General features: G+C 35.4%; 1 protein-coding gene across 2 annotated transcripts in view; it reads left to right on the top strand.

Annotated features, from left to right (window-relative positions):
- The window catches only part of Gopc (golgi associated PDZ and coiled-coil motif containing), a 36,105-nt gene extending 11,305 nt beyond the window's left edge, over positions 1–24,800 (top strand). Inside the window, exons 2-9 of one of the 2 annotated variants that reach the window (XM_048353973.1) lie at positions 4,772–4,936; positions 6,689–6,712; positions 10,397–10,572; positions 12,833–12,998; positions 14,981–15,076; positions 17,304–17,468; positions 20,107–20,287; positions 22,782–24,800. In XM_048353973.1, coding sequence (XP_048209930.1) covers positions 4,772–4,936; positions 6,689–6,712; positions 10,397–10,572; positions 12,833–12,998; positions 14,981–15,076; positions 17,304–17,468; positions 20,107–20,287; positions 22,782–22,909 — 1,101 coding nt within the window. In that variant the 3' untranslated portion in view covers positions 22,910–24,800. The remainder of the gene's footprint in view (positions 1–4,771; positions 4,937–6,688; positions 6,713–10,396; positions 10,573–12,832; positions 12,999–14,980; positions 15,077–17,303; positions 17,469–20,106; positions 20,288–22,781) is intronic. The other variant, XM_048353974.1, reaches the window with a different exon arrangement.
- Positions 24,801–26,063: the final 1,263 nt, after the last annotated feature.

Genomic DNA, 26,063 nt, shown 5'->3' with positions numbered 1-26,063 from the left:
GTGTGAACGTGAAGGGGGCGCAGAATTTAGAGTCCTTCACTTAGAGGTTGGGTCTTTCCTATTTTTGTCAGAATTATAAAGGATGACAGAGGTCTGACTTCTAATCCCATGCAATTTGTAGTTCAGGGCAATTGTCTTGTATTCTTTTTAGCCTCAGTTCCTACATGTGCAAAGTCTTATCAGATATCTTCGGCTTCTTATATTGGCCTAAAGTTTGTAAGGTATATAAATAAATGGATCCAGTTTCATTACTTGTGTAAGTTGGTGGGTGTAGATGAGAATTTTGGATACTTAATTTGTGATATAGAGATGTAGGCTCTAATTTCTACTTCCCAAATCTTAAATTGTGTTTTCAAGCAAATAACCTGAAAACATTAATAATTTTTTATTTTAGTCTGACACTCCTTCAAAACATGAGATTTTTAAGAATACTTATGGCAAAATAATTAGTACCTCTTTTTTTTTTTTTTTTTTTTTTTTTTAGTTATGGGGCTTTGCCTCAGGGCATGGGCACTGAGCACTGTCCTTGAGCTCTTTTGCTCAAGGCTAGTGCTTTCCCATGTTCACATTGCCACTTCCAGTTTTTAATTGGAAATGAGAGTCTCATGGAGACTTTCCTAGCCTGGTTGGTTTTGAACCATGATCCTCAGATCTCAGCCTGCCGAGTAGCTGGGATTATAGGTATGAGTCACCAGTGCCGTGTGTGTGTGTGTGTGTGTGTGTGTGTGTGTGTGTGTGTGTGTTTGTCTTTTCTTTTTGGTAGTGGGGATAAACCCGGGATGTTGCACTTGCTAGACAAGCACTTTGCCACTGAGCTACATCCCAGCCCAATTTGTTTCTTTTTTTAATTCCTAAAACAGTTTAGGAATAAAATCCTATTTATCTTGGGAAGGAAAAGAAGTACAGCTGCTGTGTGTTTCACATTATATAGATAGTGTTTAGAGCTGAACAAAGTGGAATAATAGAAAACAATTAAGCAATTGGATTTTGATGTAATTTGATTTCTAGTAGTTAAGAAATAGGATAAAATAAAAAAGACATTACATTAGAAAAGAATTGTCTTGTGGAAATGTTTGGGTATTTTGAGAGAGTCTATAAGAGGAAAAATGCAATTGTATTAAGTGAATAGTGATAATTATCTTCTAATGCTATTTAAGTAAAGTCCCTATTTTACATTCCATTACTGTCAATGCTTCATGTTTACTTTGTGCAGCATAGCTTGATATTTTAATTTTTAATTTTGATTAACGTATAATAATTATTCTTTTTTTTTTTTTTTTGGCCAGTCCTGGGCCTTGGACTCAGGGCCTGAGCACTGTCCCTGGCTTCTTTTTGCTCAAGGCTAGCACTCTTATCACTTGAGCCACAGTGCCACTTCTAGCCGTTTTCTGTATATGTGGTGCTGAGGAATCGAACCCAGGGCTTCATGTATATGAGGCAAGCACTCTTGCCACTAGGCCATATTCCCAGCCCCTAATTATTCTTATAAATTTATGAGTACACGGTTTTCATACATATATATGTTTTATAATGATCAAATCAGGATGACTAGCATATCTGTCACTTTAAATGTTTATCATTTCTTTATAATTAAACATCATTCTTCTACCTACCTTGAAATATATATATATACTGGCATTAACTTTAATCATCCTACTATATAATAGAACACCAGATTTTACTTCTAATCTAACTGTAACTTTGAATCAACCTGTTGACCAATCTCTTCCCATCTATGGTGCCCAAACAGTTTCCCTGTCTCTGCTAACTGCCAATATACTCTACTTCTATTGAAAGGACTGTTTTAGATGCTACACATGAGTGGGATCGTGTAATAATTTGTCTTTCTATGCCCGATTGTTTCATGTAATGACCTCAAGGTTTATGTATGTTGCTTCACACATCATTCTTTTCTGCAGTTGAATCATATTCCTTTGTGTGTCTGTGTGGGTGTGGGTGTGTGTACCACACTTTTCATTTCTTCGTCCACTGATGGGCATTTAGGTTGATTCCTTATCCTGGCTACTGAGAATAATGCTACAGCGAACATATTTGTGCAGATACTGCCTTACATCTTGAATTATTTCCTTTGGATATTGGCCTAATTTTGGAATTGTGAGTAATTCCATTTTTTGAAGAAATACCAGTTTATTTTTCTATAATTCAGATTCCTTTTTTTCTGCACCCTTTCAAATGTTTATCTTTTTAAAAATTGTAGTCATTATTCCTAGAGTGGGGTGATATTTCATTCTAGAGTTGATTTGCATTATTTGTCTGCTGTTAAACTTTTTATTGTATAGTTATTAACTGCAAAAACATTTAAGGTAGAGGTTGAAATCAATTGCTCCTCTTAACCTTCTGTTTTAAAAAGACAATGATGTGAAAGATGCTTTGAAATTTGTTTATGGTCAAACTAGTTTCAAGTCTTATTTACTTGTGTGATATTTTAAATCCTGACCTCCAGTTCCAAATTGAGGTGTGTAATAAAAATTAGAGATAATGTGTGGCGTGTGTATAATCACCATATGGTAGGTAGATGCTTGTTTTGTGGTAGTATGAATATTGTCAGTAAGTTAAACATATGTATTATAACTATCAAAACAAAGTTTTCCTTATTGCTACCTGGCCAGTATTACTTCTGCTGCCCAACCCCGGGAGTCAGTAAAGTTGGTTTCAAATGCTATTTTGCCACTGACCAACTGAGTAGACTTAGAAAATTAACAAACTTGATGGGTCTTGGTTTCATTTATCTAAGTGCTAATTGTCATTATTATAGACTTTATGACCTCTAAGATCCTTTTAATTATAAAATTCTATAATTCTGTATTAATAATGTATAACTATTAATAATGAAAGGGAATCATAACATTCTAAAATGAATGAAATTCTGTATTTCAAGGAAAATCATTAAATTATGTAGCAATTTCTTGTTTTGACATAAAATTTATCAATGACTAATTTTCCTTAGCTAAAATGCTTAGGTCTTAGGCAAGAAAAGAGTTAAATATTGGTAAACTTAGAGTAAATTTGACACCATTAATCTTGCTCCAGAAAATAAAATGGACTGGATTCTTCTACCTACATCTTTTCAAAGAATCTTTTTATCTACTTTATAGGAAGAGTTACCTCTGGAGAGATTGCTGCACAGACTGTTTTCAAAAGATCTGTGCATCTCCCTGTTTTTCTTTTCACTTCTAAGTAGCTAGGATTATAGGTATCAACTGGCAGCACCTGGTCTATCTTTTTTTTTTTGTATCCCAATAAAACAGTAGTTCATGCAAAACAGTAATTGTGTGAGAATAGTAAAAGCCATGAATATTATCTCTTTCACAATTGAGAAACCTTGAATGAATATAGAATGTTGTAAGTCACAGGGCTAGTGTCAGATAACTCATTTCAGTGTAACAGACTCTTATTCAGCATCCTTTATATTCTAAACACTCAGTACAGGTGGGATACAGAGGTAGATTCTAATCTTCTGCTCCTTGTACTCAAGAGAAATTGCCTAATGTGCTTGTAGCTCTTTGCTACTTACTTTTCTAGACTTCTTCCATCTCCAGATTTTTTTTTTTTACTGCTTCTTGTCCATGTTTTTGTTTTCCTTAAAAGCCCTTCTAGATTTAATTTTGTGTGCCAGTCTTCTCCTTATTGACTTTACTTAGGATTTCTTATGACTGGTCCACCTTTCTATATACCAATGGTTTGCAGTAGTTTTGTTTGGTCACATGAAGATTTGTCACTCTAGTTGACAACAAAGTTTCTCAAGATTATCCATGTCATGTATAACGTATCATTGACAGGGTTTTTGTTGTTTTTGTTGTTGTTCTTGTTTTGGTCAGGGCAGCACAATTCTTGGCCTTTACTTCTTAGTAAAATTATATTAAGTTGAATTAGATACAGAAGTGCTTTCTTGATCTTTAATCTCTTGCCCACTTGAGACCAGACACTAAGGGCACTTCTAATGCACAATGGTAAAAAAATATGCTATTAGATGTGCAAAAATGAAAAAGTTCTACCTGAAGAATATATAGTCTTTTTTTTTTTTTTTGGCCAGTCCTGGACCTTGGACTCAGGGCCCGAGCACCTTCCCTGGCTTCTTCCCGCTCAAGGCTAGCACTCTGCCACCTGAGCCACAGCGCCCCTTCTGGCCATTTTCCATATATGTGGTGCTCGGGAATCGAACCTTCATGTGTAGGAGGCAAGCACTCTTGCCACTAGGCCATATTCCCAGGCCATATAGTCTTGATGAGTTGTTCTGCTATGGCTGCTGTAGTATAAATAAAATCTCAAACTAGAATCCTTAGGCTTCTTATGGTCTTAATAGCTGGTGCCTTAACGCTTAAAATAACTACTAGATAGTGAGTAGTCTGGTTTAGGTTAATAGTTCCTGAGCTGAAGAAAGAATATTAATTACTGGCATTTCCTCTAATATACTATTAATGTTAGTAGATCACCATTATATACTGTCTGTGCGGGATGATGAATCATCTCATACTTATATTTTTGTAAGCCTTGAATGTAACGTTGAAATGGTGAAGAGACTGCTTCTTAAAGTAAGTAAAATAAACAGGAGGAACATTCTGAATTATTAGATGATACTGTTTCTTGCCACTCAATATCTCCTTACTTTCCTGGGAGTTTAGATGGGTATCTTGATCAACTAGTGATTTTGTAGTGTTCATATATTTATTTCATGAATATACTTCATCAATCTTGAATAAGTTATTATAATCAAAATAAAAATTCTTAATATTCTCTATTTCTTTATAAGGCACAGTTGGTGGATCTGAGATCTGAATTGACAGAGACCCAGGCAGAGAAAGTTGTACTGGAGAAAGAAGTACATGATCAGCTTTTACAATTGCACTCTATTCAGCTTCAGCTTCATGCTAAAACTGGTCAAAGTGTTGACTCTGGTACTATAAAGGCAAAGTTGGTAAGTAGTTTAAAGAGTGATAGGTACTTAACATGTATTTTGGAGGTTATACAGAACAATTTTTAATGAGGCTTTTCATTATCAAAGGTTAATTGTATTCACTGGGGAAATTTTAGAAAATACAGGAACGTAGTTTATGATCATATGTATCATATGATCACAGTATCATAACCAGGAGATTCATCAGTGGTAATATTAATAATCATGACAGTTTGAATTTTTTCTGTTTAAAAATAGACACACACACATGCATATATCTAAATATGTTTTTCATGATTATAACAAAAGCAACCTTTTGTTCTATATCAGTTAGGATAAATTAAGCTTCATATAATAGAAATCCCAAGTAACATTGGGATCGGGGTGTGTTTATTTTTGCATAGTATTTACATTTCTTCCCAGAAGAATCCTGAGACAGGCATTCAGTCAGGAGCTGATACAGTATCTCCAGTGGTTCTAGAGATCCACCTTCTTAATTTTGTTCTGCTCTACTTTGTTTAGCCCGTGGTTTCCATTTGCAGGATTTCTTCGTGTTTGGGTTCCAGGCAGAAAGGGAGTTATCTAATGGAAGGGTAAAAAGAGTTGTTAAATTAATTAATTAGTTCTAAGCTGTGTTATCCTTCTTAAATAATTTTTCATGGAATTCTCAATAGTTTCTGCCAGCATCGCATTGCCCATCCCTACCTGCATGTCAGTATCCTACTTGACCACGTGGCTACCTCCAATAAAATCAGATTTCTTTTAATAGGAAAGGGAGAAAATGGAAAGAAATTAGTTTCATTTGCTTTTCAAAGATTATAAGCATTTTCCCTGCCACTGGACACTTAAAAATACCTGCATATCATTTCACTTTATGAATTTACCATGTAATTAATATAAATTGCTTAAATAGAAAAGAAATTGGAGTCTCACTTCAGTTTAACCTCATATGTATATAATATGTTTATGTAATGATTATATATGTGGTTTTTGAATATATGTATATCAAATATATATGTCCATATATGCATATTGAACATATATAATTTGCTAGACTTCTTTTTTAACTATACAGAGGATGCAATAACTAAAACAGATACAGCTTGGGAGAGGCACAATGTGAAATAGTGTTGATGGTGTGATGAGAGTTAATACAATTTTTTAAGTTACGTATTTTCAGTTAATTTTGTTTGATTGGTTCCTAGTACAGGTGTATTAGAATTGAATTACATGTATTTAGGAAGTGGTGCTGTGGCTCAAAGTGGTAGAGCACTAGCCTTGAGCTGAAGAGCTCAGGGAGAGTCCAAAGGCCCAGAGTTCAAGGCCCACCACCAACCAAAAAAAAAGAAGATAGAATTACATGTATTTATATTTTCCTAAAGTTCTTTTAAATTCTGAAGGTGTATGAATCTAGTGTTTCATTTAATTAATAAGTCATAACTGTTTCTTTGAGATATTTGATATTAACATTGAGAAACATTCTACATTTTCACTTGTAAAGAATTTACCTGAAGTTTTATTGTTACATATGAAACATATGTTACTGAAAAGGAAAAAATACTGAGTTTTGTTAATTAATTTTGGTTTTTGAAATGTTTTAATCTATGACTATAAAATTGTTATTGTTCATAGATTTGCAAATATATCTATTCTAATGAACCTTACCCTAGTGGTATTCACATATAGTAATTTTTCTTATAATGGTTATGCCACTAGATAAATTTATTTGTTTGATGGTTTTCTAATTATAAAACTTTTTTCTTGTATCTTAAGTCTGTCCCCTCTGTGGAGGAGCTGGTAAGTATGGTGTCATTTGCGTTTTGCTTTAATATGTCATGCTGAAGTGTTTTATTTGCATTTTACATGTTGTCACTACTTGTGTTTAAAAATAACATTAATGATCGTAGCTTATTGACATTCAAATACCTGAAATGTTCAATGATGGTCTACTGTACCTTTGTTACTACATGTTGTTAAAGATTCTTTTTTGTTGTTGTTTGTGATTTACAGCCACTAATGCAGAACCTATCAATTTTTCTCTTTTGTTTTTTGTTTGCTTTCTGTTTTGTGCCAGTCCTAGAGCTTAAACTCAGGGTCTGGATCACTATCCCATTGAGCAAAAAAGCTCAATACTCACATTCTATACTTGAGCCACAGCTTTACTTCCAGTGATTTGGTGTTTAATCAGAGATAAGAGTCCCACGGATTTTCCTGCTCAGGCTGCCTTTGAACCACAATCCTTAGATCCCAGCCTCCTGAGTAGTTAGGATTACAGATGCGAGCTAGGATTATACCTGCACTTGGTTGGACCTATTATTTGACAACTTCATCCATTATAACTTTTTCAAACCTCTACTTTATAGGGGTAGTTAGTTTGCCCAATTGAAGGAATTGGAGGCATATTAAGCAGATCTAGTTTTTAACTCTCAGTTTCATTTTCTTTCTTTTCTGCTTATCCTGGGGCTTGAACTCAGGGCCTGGGCACTGTCTCTGAGCTTCTTTTGCTCAAGGCTAGTACTCTACCACATTGAGCCACAATAACACTTGTGGTTTTTTCTGCTTATGTGGTACTGAGGAATTGAACCCAGGGCTTCATGCATGCTAGGCAAGCACTCTACCACTATGCCAGATTCCCAGCCCTCTCTCAGTTTCTATTTGAATTTATTCCCAAGAAAAGCATGTGCTTGTTGTTTTCCTGTTCACTGCCTGTATAAGGACCTTTCAACAGGCTTGAGAATAATTGTCCTTTACAACTGGATTCTCAGAATTAACAGAAATTATTTTAGAAAACTGTCTTATGGCTTCATTTCTTTCAAAATTATATTCTCTGAATATTTAAAAATAAAAACTAAACTTCATTTTTCAAAATAACAAAAAGCTTAACTAAAAAATGAACAAAATTATCTTTAACTTTACAAGTAATTATCTTCAGTTTCCCTAGTATTGTTCTTGTTTAAATCTATTAATTTTAGACCTCAGAGTTTGTCAGTCTCATAAAGGTTTGAATCACTAAGACTCAAAGGTTGTTTAATATACTTCTGAGGTATCAATACTATATTACAGTAGTATAAATAGTTCTTCAAAGTAATTGAAAGTAGGCAATCCTCACCATAGTTTATTTAGACCATTCATCAAAGAAATCTTTGTCTTCTAAGAATGTTTTATCTAAGCTGGGCACTGGTGGTTCATGCTTGTAATCCTAGCTACTCAGGAGGCTGAAAGCTGAGGATCAAGATTTGAATCCAGCCTTGGTAGGAAAGTCCTTGAGGCTCAAGCTGGAAATGGAGCTGTGGCCCCGGGACAGCACCCTGGCCTTGAGTTCAAGCCCCAGGACAGGCACGAAAAAAAGGCTTTTTTCTGAAATGGCACCAAATCAGTAAATGTCATAAGTTTTTTGTTCATACTATTGAGGGCTTTTTGTTGTTGTTGATGTTTGTGTTGAAAGGGAGGAGCTGATAGCTGTCCTTTTTAGGAAATAGGTCCTGAAGTAAATTTTGATATATTACTAGAAGTTGGTCATGACTATTAGGCCTATAATCCAGAACTCTGAAAACTGCAACAGGATTGTGAGTTCAAGGCTCGCCTAGGCTATATAATAAGGACTTGTATGAAAAGGTGAGGAACGGAAGAGAGGGATAGAGAAAGGGAGGAGAAGAAGAAAGGAAAAGGATGAAGGAAGAAAAAAGACCAAAAAAAGCAATTCTAAAGTTGTTATAAAGGTATCTGGAAAATATATTCTAGTTGATATTTATCAACCTCTTGTGTGTATGAGGGTAGGGGTAGGGGGTTCTAGTCCTATGGCTAGAACTGAGTGCTGCCCCTGAGGTTTTTCTGCTCAAAGCTGGTTTTCTACCACTTGAGTCACAGCTCCACTTCTGCCTTTTGGGTGGTTAATTGGAGATAAGACACTCATGGACTTTCCTTCCTGGACTGGCTTACAGTCTTTATGCTCAGCTCTCTTCTTCTTAAATACCTAGGATTACAAGCGTGAGCCTCCAGCTCTCAGTACTATTTTATAGAAGTTATAAAATCTGCTAATCTTCCTTCTGTTTGTCACTTATATAGCCATTTCTTTTTTCCTAGTCCTGGGCCTGAGCACTGTCCCTGGCTTCTTTTTGCTCAAGGCTAGCACTCTATCACTTGAGCCATAGTGCTACTTCCAGCCTTTTCTGTTTATGTGGTGCTGAGGAATCGAACTCAGGGCTTCATGCATGCTAGGCAAGCACTCTACTGCTAAGCCACATTCCAAGACCAGCAAAATTTTTTAAAATACAGTTTTTTCTTTTTGATGCTACTAATCAAACCCAGGACCTAGGGATTACTAGGCCAGTGTGACCAATTGAGCTTTACCCAACACTTGTTGCATAAGAAATATTTTAAATCAAAGAAAATGATCAGTATACCTAGCATCTGAGTTTTTTTTATTAGAGTTTCATATATGTATGTGTGCATGTGTGTACACACATACATATAATGTATGTGTACAGCTAATACATATATGCACTAATACATCAGTTTTTAATGTTATTCAAAACTACTGATCAATTCAGACAATTTTAGTTATATTGAAGTATGTTCCAGAGGTTGCTAAAAGTTTGCTGAAATTTGTTTTGTAGCTTTTCAACATCCAGAATAGAAAGGGAAATAATTGCTTAACCAGTGGCAGCGTAGTAGAAAAGGTCTTGTCATTTCTTCCACAGAAACAAATATTTCCTGGTGCTAAGGAAATGGTTCATGAAGGAGACCTGATAAACCATGGGTTCAGTAAATCAGTCAGTTAGAGCCATTCTATTCAACATAAATGCAAGTTTGAAGTGTTTAGGTGGTCTTCTTGATCCAGAACTAACTCTCAGGATACCACTTAGGTCCTTATTCACTCTCAGAAGAATTTTGTTTCACTATACATTCTCCATGCATATTTGATTTGTAACTTGTTTGCCTTTGGGCAGTACTTTGTATTTTTCTATTTTGTGAACTCCTTTGACTTGAAGCTAAGTATCTGTGTTGTGTTTAGATTCTGCACATTACATTTGTAACCCTTGATCTATAGACATATACCTACTGCAGTTTTCACAGGTAGAACTGGTTCCAAAAATGTCCTGATTTAGAAAGAACCATACCCAGTGGGCATGATGGTACACACCTGTAATCTCAGCATTCCAGAACTTGGGAGGCAAAACAAAAGGACTGCAAGTTTGAGACCAGCCTGGGATACATAGTGAGACTGTCTGAAAACCTGCACAGAACCTGACTCAAACCTTAGTTCCATTTTACTAAAATGAAATGGCAGTACTTTTACTATATACTTTTATTTTTGGCATTTTTACACTGTGTGCCTATGTGTTTTTCTGCTAAGAAGTTATCAGTGAATTTTTTTAAGTTACATATTTTAAACAATTATAACAGGAAAGAGAGTGTATATATCTGCTAAGAAGTTATCAGTGAATTTTTTAAGTTACATATTTTAAACAATTATAACAGGAAAGAGAGCTTGAAGAAAACAAAAAAGAAAAAGTGAAAGAAGCTCAACTTGAAGCTGAGGTGAAGTTGTTGAGGAAAGAGAACGAGGCTCTTCGCAGACATATAGCTGTTCTCCAGGCTGAAGTTTATGGGGCACGACTGGCTGCCAAGTACTTGGATAAGGAACTGGCAGGAAGGTATGTAAAAAGTTGGTGTGCTTGTATTCTTGTGACAGATTGGGTGTTTAAAAAGATTGATCCTCAACTCATAAATGAAACATTAATTTTTACCCTCAGTTGTTTTATATAGCTGGAAATAACTTGCACTTGAATTGATATTGACCACATTATATACTAGAGGCTTATTCATGCAAAATAAGTATACCTCCCAGAGACTACATATTAACTTATGTAGAATGCTGACACTCTTCAGAGCAGCACTTTGGATCTACTTCCTGCATTGATACTGCAATAAGTTCTGTTCACATATCAAACAGAACTTCCCTAGCAGATTCTATCTTCACTTAAACTTGATGTGGACCATGTACAATGACTCATACCTATAATCTTAGCTACTAGGATGGGGTAGATTGGGGAGACCAAGTTCTAGGCTAGATGGGGCAAAAACTTCGAAAGACCTTTCTTTCTTCTATCTCTACAAATAATTGAGGAGGTGTTATACATTCTATAATCCAGCTGCTTTGGGAGACATAGGAAAAATAGGTGTGAGTCCAATCTCAGGCAAAAACATGAAGCTTTTATCCCCCTCCACTCCCCCGCAAAAATAGCTTAAGCTATAAGAAAGGTTGGGGACATGGTTCAAGTTGTATAGTGTCTGCCTTACAAGCAATGGGGTACTGAGTTCAAGTCCCCAGTAATAAAAAGAAACAAAACCAAACAATCATAATTTTTCTTTCACCTCAAAAAACCTGTTGAGAGCTGAGAATGTGGCTTAGTGGTAGATTGCTTGTCTGGCATGCCTGAGGCCCTGGGTTTGATTCCTCAGCACCACATAAAGAGAAAAAGCCAGAAGTGGCACTGTGGCTCAAGTGGTAAAATGCTTGCCATGAGCATAAAGAAGCCAGGGGCAGTGCTCAGGCCCTGAGTGAGTCCCAAGCCCCAGGACTGGCACACACTCACACACACACACACACACACACCCCTTAGAATTTAATGGCTTTTGTCATGAAAGTCATAAAAATAGAATTCTGTTGCCATTAAATTTGTTAAGTAAATTATTCACCAACTTTGGTGATTTATTACTAGAACTAAATCTTTTGTTTGGTTGGATTTTTTGTCTGTCCTGGGGCTTGCACTCATGCCTAAGCACTGTCCCTGGTTTCTTTTTGCTCAAGGCTAGCACTCTACCACTTGAGCCACAGCACCACTTCTGGCCTTTTCTATCTCTGTGGTGCTGAGGAATCGAACCTAGGGCTTCATGTATACAGGCAAGTACTCTACCACTAGGCCATATTCCCAGCCCTAGAACTAAATCATCTTATGGTCATTGTTTTAATGTTACATTGAGGACTGGAGTGAATCAGAGTTCTCAGTGTCATGGGGAAGTATGTATTTTCTAAAAAAAACAGTACCGGGCTTAAAACAATCATTTGAAAGGGGTGGTATTGATCATGATGCATTATAGTTGTAAACTGATGTGTTGAACAGTAATCCCTTTGTACAAGTACTTAAAGATAATAAAATTTTAAATAAATAACATAATCATTACTGATCAAAATCATTCTTCAAAGAGCTGGACATCCATAGCTGGATACCGGTAGCTCATGCCTGTAATCCTAGCTACTCAGGAAGCTGAGATCTGAGGATCATGGTTTGAAACCAGCCCGGGCAGGAAAGTCTGTGAGATTCATCTCAAATTAACCAGCAAAAAGCTGGAAGTAGAACAATGACTCAAGTGATAGAGTACTAGCCTTCAGTGAAAAAGCTAAGGGATAACACTTATGCCTATGTTCAGGTCCCAGTATTCACACACACACACACACACACACACACACACACACACACACACACACACACAAAAGGGAGGGAGGGAGGGAAAAAGAAAGAAAAAACTTACAAAAATCATTAGAAATGTTTTTGTACAGTCAGTGATTTCTATAAAGTTAATTTTAATAGTGTAATATCTGAGTTTACTGATTTACTCTAATTGTAAGCAAGATATAAAACATGTTAATTGACACTAATGTCAATTTTTTTGAGCATATATAGCTAAAGGGGTTGTCCTTTTTGTTTTTACAAATTTCTTGTACTGATTTTCCTTTAAAAATACCTTCTCTTTTCAGTTTTCTTTTCATAAATACAAAGGACATTGGGAAGCTCCTCAGTAATTTAGTCAAGATTCAAAGTTTTAATGCATAAGCTACTTAATGTTTACTAACTCTTCTGAACCTTGGTTTAAAATAAACAAAACTAACTAAACTCTCATCTCAATCTGAAGGGTCCAACAAATACAGTTACTAGGACGAGACATGAAAGGACCTGCTCATGATAAGCTTTGGAACCAGTTAGAAGCTGAAATACATTTGCATCGGCACAAGACAGTTATCCGTGCTTGTAGAGGTCGGAATGACTTGAAGCGACCCATGCAAGCACCTCCTGGCCATGTATGTTGTTCTGTTGCTGCTTCCACTTAGCCTCCTCCTTCTTGCTTTGATTACTAGTCCTTTCTGTTCTTTCTTTTCTTCTCGTAGTACTTGAAGCCTTTATTCAGAAACTAAAAATGGGATTCAACTTATAAAGTAGATGAATAGTTAAGTAATTCAAAGAATGTTAGTAATGTTTCACAGTCTTGCTGATGCTGTGAAAATGATATTTCTTCGGACAGAGAGTAACTGGCATACTCGTGATACTTTTTTGAGTCATGATTGAATACGCTTAAGCTTATCTGAGAATTATCTTACTGGCAAATTGGCAAATATTTGAGGAAAATTCTTTGAGATAATTTTTCATGACTAAACCCAAATGTAGATTCTGAACTAATATTATATCTGTTTAGTCTTAGATTAAGATAGAATTTGAAATCTACGTCCATTTGTCTGTTTCTGTAGCTATCATTGTACAGGAGCTTTCCTTTCTATCATAAAATCTTTATTAAATTATATTAAAACAGATGCTTGATAATACAGACCCGTATGTAATATGTGAAATCTACCTCTCATCTAGTGGCTCATGTATCTTAGAATCAGGTAAACTGTGGCCTTATGTAGTAATTTGTTGCCTCTACAAAATTAGAAGATTTGATAAGTACTTAGAGTTAGTGGAAGAAGAATAGTGATTGTAATGAATACTTTTGCCATTTTCTTCTCTATGATACTCATCCCCCCTCCCCCCTAATAAACTTCTAGGTCCATACATTTGGGAAATGGAGAGGTTAGGGAGGTTAGGAGGAAGGTAAAATGGTTGGTATCAGACATATCTGATTATCATTCTCATTCAGGTAGCTTTTGTGAAAGTGACTAAAGTTAACAAAAGTACTTTGTGCTAAATTCTTTTTTTTTTTTTTTTTTTTTTTTTTTGGCCAGTCCTGGGCCTTGGACTCAGGACCTGAGCACTGTCCCTGGCTTTCTTTTTGCTCAAGGCTAGCACTCTGCCACTTGAGCCACAGTGCCCCTTCTGGCCGTTTTCTGTATATGTGGGGCTGGGGAATCGAACCTAGGGCTTCATGTATGGGAGGCAAGCTCTATTGCCACTAGGCCATATCCCCAGCCCCTGTGCTAAATTCTTAAGTCGTACTTTAGTCTGATGATCAAGAGACTTACATCATAGAGGACATAATAATTTGCTGATGTGTCTACTCTGTCAGAAAGACATGGTAATCATGGGATCAGTTCTAGACATGCAGTGTTGGATGTGCCCAGAAGTCCATCCAGTTGAGCATATAAAACTAGAATTTAGGAGAGAAATCTTGAGTTAAAATATTAGGGAAGGTGTTGTCTACTGTAGTTGAGACCACTTAATTAAGTCATCATGGAAAGTATGTATAAAGTAAAAAAGTAGGAGGTCAAGGAGAGAAGAAAGAAAATGAATCCACAAAGGAAGCAGTCTAGGTTGGAGCTGTCAGATATGAGCCACCTAGAAAAGTAGTATAACTGAGCCAAGGATAAAAGTGGGTTTCAAAGTAGGGTAGTGCATGGTGTCAGCTTTCGGCAGGGTTCAGTAGTGTGGTGACTGCAAAGTATTAATTGGATGAGCAGTATCGGTATCAGTGACATAAAGACTATTCCACTGGTGTAGGTTTGGGGCAGAATCTTAATTACAGTGCACAGAGGATTAGAGGCAAGAAGGCAAATATAGAGGGTGTGAACTTTGTGGGTTAAAAAAAAAGTAGTTAATGGAAGATTCCACTAAAGAAGTGGAGGATTGAGGGGTTGTGTGTGTGTGTGTGTGTATGTGTGTGTGTGTGTATTACATATTCACTATCTTAAAGCTGTAAGATTTCTTATAATCTTATTAATACTTTGTTATGTTATGTATCTATGCCAGGAAGTTAATAAAGATTACTTAAAACAAGCGATGTAGCATGAATTGTCCTCTGTTTGGCATATTTTTAAGTAATGCCTTTGTCCTCTTTTTTTCCTCCAATAAGGATCAAGACTCCTTAAAGAAAAGCCAAGGAGTTGGTCCCATTAGAAAAGTTCTCCTTCTTAAGGAAGATCATGAAGGCCTCGGCATTTCAATTACAGTAAGAACTCATACTTCCAGTTTTCCTTTTTACAATTATGGAGTACAGCCATGCTACTTTCATTGTTTGAGAACAAAGTCTAGATATATTTTCTAAATAAATGAATTCTTCTAACTCTTGGATACCAACACTTTCATGTAAACATTTTTTGCACGCAATTCTCTATAAACCTTCCTAACAATGGTTAAGTGTTCTTTTTTTTTTTTTTGGCCAGTCCTGGGCCTTGGACTCAGGGCCTGAGCACTGTCCCTGGCTTCTTTTGCTCAAGGCTAGCACTCTGCCACTTGAACGGCAGCGCCACTTCTGGCCGTTTTCTGTATATGCGGTGCTGGGGAATTGAACCCAGGGCCTCATGTATACGAGGCAAGCTCTCTTGCCACTAGGCCATATCCCCAGCCTAGGTTAAGTGTTCTTCAATAAGCTTAGTTTATAGTTGTGTACCGTACACTGTTCCATACACTGTGATGCTTCTAGGAGCTCTTGGGTAGAAAACATTGCTGTTTTCTTCTATGTTAAGCAGCTCCAGATAGTATTATTGTTCTGCTTGTACATGTCATCCTTTTCTTGTCTCACTGTGGGTTTTGAGTTCATATATCACATTATTTATCTAATGCTTTTACAAATGAGTGTTTTGAACCGTCAGAGAATCTATTATAGTAGACCCTTGGTATCTGTGTTATGTTTCCAAGGGGACAGCAATTAAAAAAAAAAATCAAATGGAAAAAAAAATCAATGCATTACTGTACTGCAACTTTTGCTAAAGACTTGCTATCTTTCAATGAATCTAAAGTTTTCACTTTATCACCTAAACACATGAACTTTGACCTTGTGTTGGATAATTTGCTTTTTTTGAAAGCAGATTTAAGGGCAGAGAAACACTGAGCAGATCACACAATAATTTATTTACCTTTTTTTTTGTGTGCTGATTCTGGGATTTGACCTCAAGGCTAGGGGCTATCCCTGAGCTATTTTGCTCAAGGATAGCACTCTACCACTTGAGCAACAACTCTACTTCCAGCTTTTTGGTAGTTAATTGGAGGTTAAGAGTCTCAGGGACTTTCCTGTTCAGATCTCAGCCTCCTGAATAGCTAAGGTTATAGGCATGAGCTTCTGGTACCCCGCCTTTCCACAAGAATATAAGCACTATTGACTTTTAACAAGGAAAGATTAAGAACTTCTTATCAAACGGTTGCATTTAAATTTTTTGTTTTTGATTTTTTTTGTACTTAAAAAAATCACACTTGGTCAAAATTGTGTGTAATGAATCTATAAATGAGGTAGGCTTACTGCGTATATCAGGAGTTTTAGGCTTCTTTACTGAATAAGGTAGCTTTACTTACTTTCATTTGGTAATACTTAGGCACTGTGTAAGCTCATTAGTTTTGTGGTATTACTTAATGTACACATGTTTCTTATAACTAAAAATTAATCTCATGTGTTCAGTATGTGCCTACCTTTTTTACTGCACCTACCTTCAAAGTGTGTAAGTTTGCCTAGGAGAAATCGCACATATTCATACAAAATAAAAACAATTAATATAGTTCCTCAATTGTACATTGTACAAATATATATTTTTCCACATCAGAACATCTTTTTGAGATTCGTCTTACAATCTTAAAATTGTTTGTGGTATATAAGCAATTTAGTCTGTCTTTACCAATTTAGATTTGATAAAATAGTACATGTACTATTCACATGTACTAGTATATACATTCTTTTTTATATTTAGTAGATTTTTTGGGGGGAGGAGGGCATTTTGGTGTTTGGGGCTCTGTAATGTTTTTAGAAAAGCACATTATTAGCTATTTTACAGAGATAAGATACAGCTAAAGTAATTATAGTAATATATTTCCCAAATGAAATTTCATCCACCATTTATAGAGATAGTATAGATGTTTATTTAAATATATTTTTTCTCTTTCTTTTTGTGCCAGTACTGGGCTTGAACTCAGGGCCTGGGGACTGTCCCTGAGCTTCTTTTGATCAAGGCCAGTGCTCTATCTGTTGAACCAGAGATTCATGGCCAATTTCTAGGGGGGTAGCTTATTGGAGATAAGAGTCTCATGGACTTAGATGCCCAGGCTGACTTTGAATCATGACCTTCATAGCTAGGATTATAGATGTGAGCCACTGGCTCCCAACTTAAAATGATTTTTAAAGAAAATGTTTTATCTCTAGACTATAACCATAGTTTATAAGTCTAAACTAACGTTCTTTTTGTTGTTAGGGTGGAAAAGAACACGGGGTTCCAATCCTCATCTCTGAGATCCATCCAGGACAGCCTGCTGACAGATGTGGAGGACTGCACGTTGGGGATGCTATTTTGGCAGTCAATGGTGTTAACCTAAGGGACACAAAGCATAAAGAAGCTGTAACTATACTTTCTCAGCAGGTAAATTTCTTTATGTAATTAAAATTGGGTCTGTCAGTTGGTTCTTTTTGCATGTATCAGACTTCCTTTGGAAGTATCTCAAGTGGTAGTGTGTGTATAGGTACACTTGTTTGCTTTGATTTGGGACAAATCCTATGTGCCATGGTCTTCTTATCTGTGTAATAGTTACTAAAATAGAGCTGAAGGAGTGAAGATGTAGCACTTAAAAAGTAACATCAGTGATAACAAGAACATATATATATAAATATATATATGATATTATTGCAAATATAACGTGAGAAGTAGATTAATTTTAGTCTTGGAATAAAAGCAACTCATCTAGTTTAACTCATTTCAACAAAGTAAACTAATTCTTAGCGATAAAAAGATTTGTTCATGGCAACCAAGTAAATTAGAGAGTTAGGATATGTATGCCAAAGGTCTTATTTGTTAGCCAGTGGTCTTAAAATATCCATTTCTTTTTTGAGAATAGACTTTCAGGATTTAGATGGTTGGTGGTACAGTGAGATATCTTGAGGATCATGTTACAATTGAATCTCAGTTGAACATTAATTTGCATCTCATTATCCCAACTCTTCATGATGCATAACTTTTCTTTACAATGTCACTAAATAGTTGCTTCAAAGGGAAGACTTTCTAAACATAAGACAAGTCTTCCTTCAGTACTGGTGACTCATGCCTATAATCGTAGCTACTCAGGAGGCTGAGATCTAAGGATTGCAGTTTGAAGTCAGCCTGGAAAGACAAATCCAAGAGACTTTTATCTTCCAATTAACCAACAAAAATCTGGAAGGGGAGATGTGACTCAAGCAATAGAATGCTATGATTGCGTAAAAAAGTCAAGCAAGATTGTGAGGCTCTGAGTTCAAGCCCAGTAACCAGCACCCCCACACACCAAAAAGATAAATAATTAATCTTTGAATCTGTGGCTACCCACAGGTGTATTTCCATCACTGCAGGATATTTTTTTAAAGCATTATCTTTTAAGAGATATTTTAGAATGCCACTGTGATCTATTAAGTTAGTATTTTATCAAGTCATTGTGACTGTAATCCAAAAGCCCAAGAGTTGGAATGTTGTCAGCTGTGGGAAAGGAACTGAGAAAAGGTAATCATAAAATTTAAGGAAATGCTAAGCACATATTAAAATTTTCAGGTATAACTTTAAACTGGTAGGAAAGAAGAACACAAAAGAGTTAGTTGTTAGGCAGCCAAAATGGCATGCTTTCTTTAGAACATAGGCCAGCTATAATTTTCTGTTCAAAATAGCAGACCTCTATATATAATAATTGTAATCTCTTATTAAATGACATTTATAGCTTAGAATTTTTTAACAAAATGATCCATAATTTTGTACTTGAACATAAAGTTGTTTGTTTTGTTTTTTGCCAGTCCTGGGCCTTGGACTCAGGCCTGAGCACTGTCCCTGGCTTCTTTTTGCTCAAGGCTAGCACTCTACCACTTGAGCCACAGCGCCACTTCTGGTCTTTTTGTATATATTTGGCACTGAGGAATCGAACCCAGGGCTTCATGTATGCGAGGCAAGTATTCTTGCCACTAGGCCATATTCCCAGCCCCATAAAGTTGTTATTAAAGAGCAAAGACATTGGTATCAAATTTCTATTTATCCACATACTTGTTTGTATTGATGTTGATCTTTCTGTTACTCAGTGAGGTTTCTTTTTTTTTTTTAATGATCAGGTTTTTTTTCTTATTTATTGTCAGAGTGATGTACAGAGAGGTTACAGTTTCATACTTTTCTTATTCATGTAAAAAATATTACAATAATGTTATTCTGAGGATTGCAGGCCATAATTTTATGTAGTAAATATAGTAACTACTGTCACTAACTAGACAGAACACCTTGATTAACACTGGTACTCAGAAAGTTTAAGAAAACGTCCAAGACTTTTTCAGTAAGAAACAGCAAATCATTATCTAGGGATTTCTTGAACTTTCTGTGGTATCCTAGTGTAAATTTAATTAACATCTGATTGTTTAGATGAATTTGCTAAATTGCTGTGTAAAGTACAAACTGGCAAAAATGGTTTGAAAACAGTAAATTTCTAAATATATTATAATTCTAAATTTCTAAGTTTACATAATCCCAAAATTATGTTAATTTAATAGGCATCTTTCTTTTTCCTTTTCTGTTAGCAAAAAATACTGTAGTCAAATGGAAGTTTCTCAAGAAGATTTGAGGGGTTGATCTGGATAGTGAGGGCCTCTCAAACTTCTGCCTTATTATAGGATTATATATATATATATATATTATAGGATTATAGGATTTTAGGATTTCATTGTTTTTTGTCTGAAAAGGAGCAGTATCTGTAGTATCCATTCCTAAGCCTGTCTCAGAATATTTTTAAGTCCTATTTTGATTGTAATTGCCTTTTTTTTTTTGGCCAGTCCTGGGCCTTGGACTCAGGGCCTGAGCACTGTCCCTGGCTTCCTTTTGCTCAAGGCTAGCACTCTGCCACTTGAGCCACAGCGCCACTTCTGGCCGTTTTCTGTATATGTGGTGCTGGGGAATCGAACCCAGGGCCTCATGTATACGAGGCAAACTCTCTTGCCACTAGGCCATATCCCCAGCCCCAATTGCCATTATTTTAATTACTTGTTTTCATTCTCTTTTTTAGAGAGGAGAGATTGAATTTGAAGTCGTTTATGTGGCTCCTGAAGTAGATTCTGATGATGAAAATGTGGAGTATGAAGATGAGAGTGGACATCGCTACCGGCTATATCTTGAGGAGTTAGAGGGAGGTAGTAATACAGGTGCTAGTTGCAAGGACGCAAGTGGGGACATCAAAGTGTTACAAGGTAAAAAAAAATCACTCTTAAAAGTCATAATGAATATATTAATTAACTAATAAAAGCCTCAGGTATTCAGTAATACTGCTGAAATTTTATTTCTATGTGTGTTTTCTGGAATCATCTTGGAATATAATTCGTAAAAATAAAGAAAATTCAAGATTTGTAGAGTCTGAAACAGAGGTCACGTATGCTTTTTAGAGTAGATACATCTTAGTGTGAAGCCTGTGCTAACATAAATTCTTCACTCCTAGAATGAATTAGAGTCATATTAGGCGATGCCTCATTATTATTTGAGTTGAGATATGTGATTCTGGGGGCCTGGGATTTAGATCCATTGCTATCATGTATATATACATATTAAATAAAAATCTGGAACTTTAAAAAATATCGAGCAGGGGCTTCTCCATTTATGATACATAGGAGTTTCTAAGAGCTTTGAGAGTGCATGCTGAAGTCACGAGCTTTTCATAATAATACCATTACCACATTTATGTGTTGATATTTACACTATTGGTACAAAAAGCAGCTACATGTCTGAACCATATATACTTATATTTGTATATATACATATATATACACATATACTTGTATATGTACATATACTTGTAATGAACCAAATAAAAGCAAAGGTGAGCTAGGTGCTGGTGACTGAAGCCTGTAATACTAGCTACTCAAAAGGCTAAGATATGAGGATTGTGGTTTAAAGCCAATCTGGACAGAAAAGACCCATGAGACTTTTACAGCCATTTAACCACCAGAAAACTGGAAGTGGTCCTGTGGCTCAAAGTGGTAGATTGCCAGGGACAGCACCCAAGTCCTGAATTCAAGCCCTACAACCAAAATGTGTGTGTGTATGTATGTATGTATGTATGTATGTATGTGTGTGTATGTATGTATGTGTATATACATATATATGAGACTTCGGCTATCTTCTGCAAAGCCAGATACTAGGGAGAAGCACAAAATACAAAATTGAAAAGTAATGATATTCTTTTGATTAAAAAATCTTTTTTTCTTTTTAAAAATAGAGTTGTCAAGTAACTTTGTGTTTTTTATTACCATTTAGTTTGTTCTTGTCATCTTAACATTTTTTAAACTTTCACAGTTTTAATGACTTATATGATAAACATAAATAACTGCAGTCCACATAAACCAAAGCCATTTAGAGTACTTAGTGCTTATCAAAGTATAAAGGTTTCAGAGACCAAAAAGTTGGAGAATTCATAGACATTGTTACAGTGAATGGTTGCCCATTTGGTAGTTCTGTTTGTTAGTGTGTAAAATGTTATCAGTAGCAATTATTGTTTTCTCCATGATCTTAAGTAAAATAGGGTAGCATCTTGTCAAAATCCTAATGTCAGACTCTTCCTACAGTTTCATATTTTCTACTGCTTTTTGTCAATTTTAGAAGGCTGTTCCTTATTTTAAGACAGTCCCTCTTCAATTTGCAGGCACTTAAGATGTGTTTTGCTAAAAATGCATGCCATATGATGAATCACTATTAACTTACGCAGATCACAAAAAGTATTTCTACTGTATATTACCACATTTCTTCACTTCTTCTTCTTAGCTCATATAATAGATGGTGTAGGGAACTCTTACTTATTTAAAAGCCTATCATCTATTTGGTAGATTACCCAAAATTTGTTGCAATTTTTAGTTAGACATTATCTTGCAATACAGTAGAGTTTTTTGCATGTGTGCCTGTGTATATGTGTGAGCACGTGTGTGCGCATGCGCATGTGTGTGCATGCACATATGCTGGTTCTGAGGTTTGAACTCATGATCTGGGCGCTAACTGTGAGCTTTTTTGCTCAAAGCTAATGCTCAGCCACTTGAGCCAGAGTGCAATATTTTTGGTAGTTAATTGAAGAGAAAAGTCTCACAGACTTTCCTGCCTGGGCTGGCTTCAAATCATGATCCTCGGATCTCAGCCTCCTGAGTAGCTACGATTATAGGCGTGAGCCACTGACACCTGGCCAACAAACTGGATTTTTAGGAGTGGACTGGAATGTACTTTAGTGAACTGACATTAAGGAATAAGAAGACAAAAATGTCAAATAAAAACATTCATGATTCAAAATAATTGTATATATCAATTCTAAGTTTTATTGAAATCTTGAAAGAACATTTTACAGTTTCTTAGAGCGGTCCAACCAGTAAAACTTTCAAGTATGTACTGTGTTCAAGCTCTCCTGTAAGAAGGAAACATTCTGTTCTTAAGAATTAATTTGCCAGATGTCATGGTGCATTGCCTGTAATCTTGGAGTTAAGGAGGCTGAAGGAAATGGATGCAGAGCTTGATGCCAGTGTGGGCTACATTATGAGACCCTGTTTCCAAAAGTAAAAAAGAAAAAACAAAAAAAAAGTACCCATTTAAAACTGTTACTTTGCCATCTCTCCTGTAGGCATCTTCTTGTCTTTTGCTCAGTAAAATTATAAAACTAAATATATTAGTAGACCAGAAGGAATCTACTTTGTTCTTTTCTTTTTTTTTCAGGATATAATAAGAAAGTAACGGATGCACATGAAAACGGAGACATGGGACCTTCAAGTGACACTCCGCTAGATGACAGTGCTTCTAAATTAGATGATCTGCACAATCTGTACCATAAAAAGTCTTATTAAATTGACTGTATCTCCAGATAAGATTGTTAATCAGACTATTTTAAACTTGGGGCACTAGGGAAGATGGTGACAAAGACTAAACAATTTCAAGGGAGGTTGTTTGTTGCCTAAAGAAAGGCGGGTACCTCAGGGCTTCCTGTGAACAATTGAAATGCATAAAACTGTTTTCTGTGGTATATCATAATTAGCTATTGCATGTAAAGCAATTTTGACTTTCCTGGAATTGTAAGCACCAAAGCATGTGTTTCCCAAAGGGATATTAATAGGCTCTTAAGTACCAAATGAAGTGCTACTATTTTATTTGGTTCCTTTCCTATTTAAGAAAAGGACACTGCTAACTGGAATTTTTATAATAGGAAATGCAAGAGAGTAAGTGAATTCATCGCATATGAATCCATGTATATCCATAATGTTAACTGTGGAATTTCAAAAGACAGAACTTAATTCCATAAATTGCAGAAATGTAGGTTGACTTATTTTTCTTTAACTGAAAGTGTAGATTAAAAAAAATCTGTTGTGCATACTGATATCTAAATCAATTTTCATGATCATTTGTTATAATGAGTTTGCTTTATCGCTTTATTTAATGCAGTAAAAATAGTTTTCTTTATGCAATCCTTTATCAATCAATGCTGCACTAGAAATAGTTTCTGAAAAGTTACTGTATGTTTACTTTGGTTTTTTAAAAGAAATGCAGATGAGTATACCTGTTGTCAATTATGTTGATCTGTGCATCATATTGGGGCATTACACTATTAATGTTTAGTCTCTATACTTATTTTCTATGATTCAGAAAAGACAGTTTTATATATTTTGAGTTGTTCATAAAGCTTTTCTTATGATAGTCCTTGTAGAAACAGTTCACATTTATTAGTGTGTTGCAAAATAGGTCACATTCAGTCAGTAGTTTTCTCTTAAGTATCTGATTTACCGACCATTTAAGAAGCTGAGGGACTAAAGTGGGCAGGACAAAATGAAGACATTTTGATACAGGAATTGGTTTTCATATTGATCTATGTTTGACTACAGCAATTTTCATATGCAAACTGTGAATTTGCGAATTCTCTTGTGGGAGGATTAAGGACAGTGCCTCCTTTCTTAGTGTTCTGTGGGCCGTTGTTCCCTGCCAGGCAAAGTCAAAACATTTGCTAATGTCAGTGTTTTAAAAGGTATACATTCAAAGGAATATTAAGTGAGGGAAAAGGCCTCCAAGGCTTTGATATATTATCAGTATCTTCATTTCTCATTCCTGCTTTTCCCAGATGCATTATGTATTTGTTCAAAGTTAAATCTATAATGTATATACTTTGTTTTATGATTTTTGCTATTTATAAACAATGTTTTAACTGTTGTTCATTTATGGTTTGCTGGTGGTTTTATCCCTCTGTGTATCTATTGCCCTGTTCATTCATAACTAGAAGTGCACTTCATAGTGTTATACTGTTACTGATATTAAAATACTTCACAGTATATAACATTGCGTCTAAACAAGTTAGTATTTAATTATACAAATGAATAAGCAAGTTACATATTAGTGTTCACTCCTTCCAGGCTAGGTTGTTTCAAAGAAAGATCATTTTGCCTCATGCATTCCTCTTATGGTAGAATACATCTCATGCAGACATGGATCTGCAAGCTAGAATGTAACCAATGTGTTCATTTACTTAAAAATAAGAATTCCATTATAATAGATCAGAAAACTCTTTTGCTGGGACATAAAACCATGTCATTTTTTGTTTTCTTAAAATCTAGCTGGGGTTGATGGAATGACTATGACATTTTTTTCCCCAGAGAATATGCTTTATCTACTATGACTGAATATTTAGGAAAATGTAAGCTATATTCCTTTAATTTTCAAAAACTGCATATTAAATTGATTTTTTTAAAGCTGGGATGGGGGTTGTTTGTTTTGTTTTTTCCTTTAGTACTGTGAATTGGCATATTTGTGAGGTACCTCCAACTTGAAAGATTGTATGAGTTGTAATGCACATTCCCTTCAGGAGGAATAAACAAAATGAAGTTTTCTGAGTGGTGTAAAATTACATGGGTTGGTTAGTTTCCTTTACATTCAGCTCCTTCTTGGTTTGCAAGCATAATGAGAACACTGTTGTGTGGCTGTTATTACCAATTTCCTGGCATGTGTCAGAAAGTACCTAGTGGAAAGTTCATTTTAGAGTATGATCTTTAGGGATGAACTAGGAATTGTAGATTTGCCCTAAAGCACTGAGAACCAGTTGTTGTTTTTTTAATTTCACATTTATGAGAAAGAAGCCCATAAAGTAAAACAGTTCCATAGAAAAGCTGAACCGATAAGGAAAGAACTGCTACAAAGAGCTATTAACAACAAAAATGTGGAAAAACAAAGTATGAGGGAAATTGTTCAATAAACATGAGAGTGGTGTGTGTATGTATGTATGCTTGACCTCTACAATTCTCAGTCACGAATATGATGGAAGTGCAATACTGCAATCATGAGACTATTGTTAAAACAAATTTAAGAAAGATGGAGTCTTTTGGTCTTGGTAATCACACCTGGATAGTTAGTAAAAGATAGCACAACTTGCTCATGGTGCTGGGTTTTCCCCACTACAGTGGAATTATTTTGTTTTCCTAATTTAGAAATAAAAATATACTGATTCACATGTAAGTTGGACATCCTTATTTTGTGATCTACTTCACCCATTCACTTAGGTTGACCTCAAATCTATAGGATTTATGACAAATTTATTATATCTAGTTAAATTTTGAGTAGTTTTTAATGAGCTTGTAAATTAAAGTGGAATCTTCTCCAATAAAATGGTATTGATTCTAATTTTTTAATGTATTTCTCTTTTACATGGAATATTTTCATTATTTATTACAGGTAGCTTCTATTATTCTATCATTCAACATCACAAAATCAGTGAAAGGCTGAATCTCAATACTGCAGTAGAATGATACTTTGAAGTGCTAAGGATTAGCCATTTATCTGCAGGACTGTTTAAATTAGTTAAAAATATGTATGTTAGGAAGAGCTGCTAGAATGATTGTAGAATCGGCTTTCAGTTAAAACTTAGCATACGACAAAAAAAAAACAACCTTGATCTTGGCTCTTTTTGTGTTGTAACTACTTATGAGGATACAATTGATGAAAATAACATAACCCTATTAGTAT

The sequence above is a fragment of the Perognathus longimembris genome, chromosome 9 (assembly GCF_023159225.1).
Source record: "Perognathus longimembris pacificus isolate PPM17 chromosome 9, ASM2315922v1, whole genome shotgun sequence".
Classification (NCBI taxonomy): Eukaryota; Metazoa; Chordata; class Mammalia; order Rodentia; family Heteromyidae; genus Perognathus; species Perognathus longimembris.
This window is presented reverse-complemented; position numbering and strand designations above follow the sequence as displayed.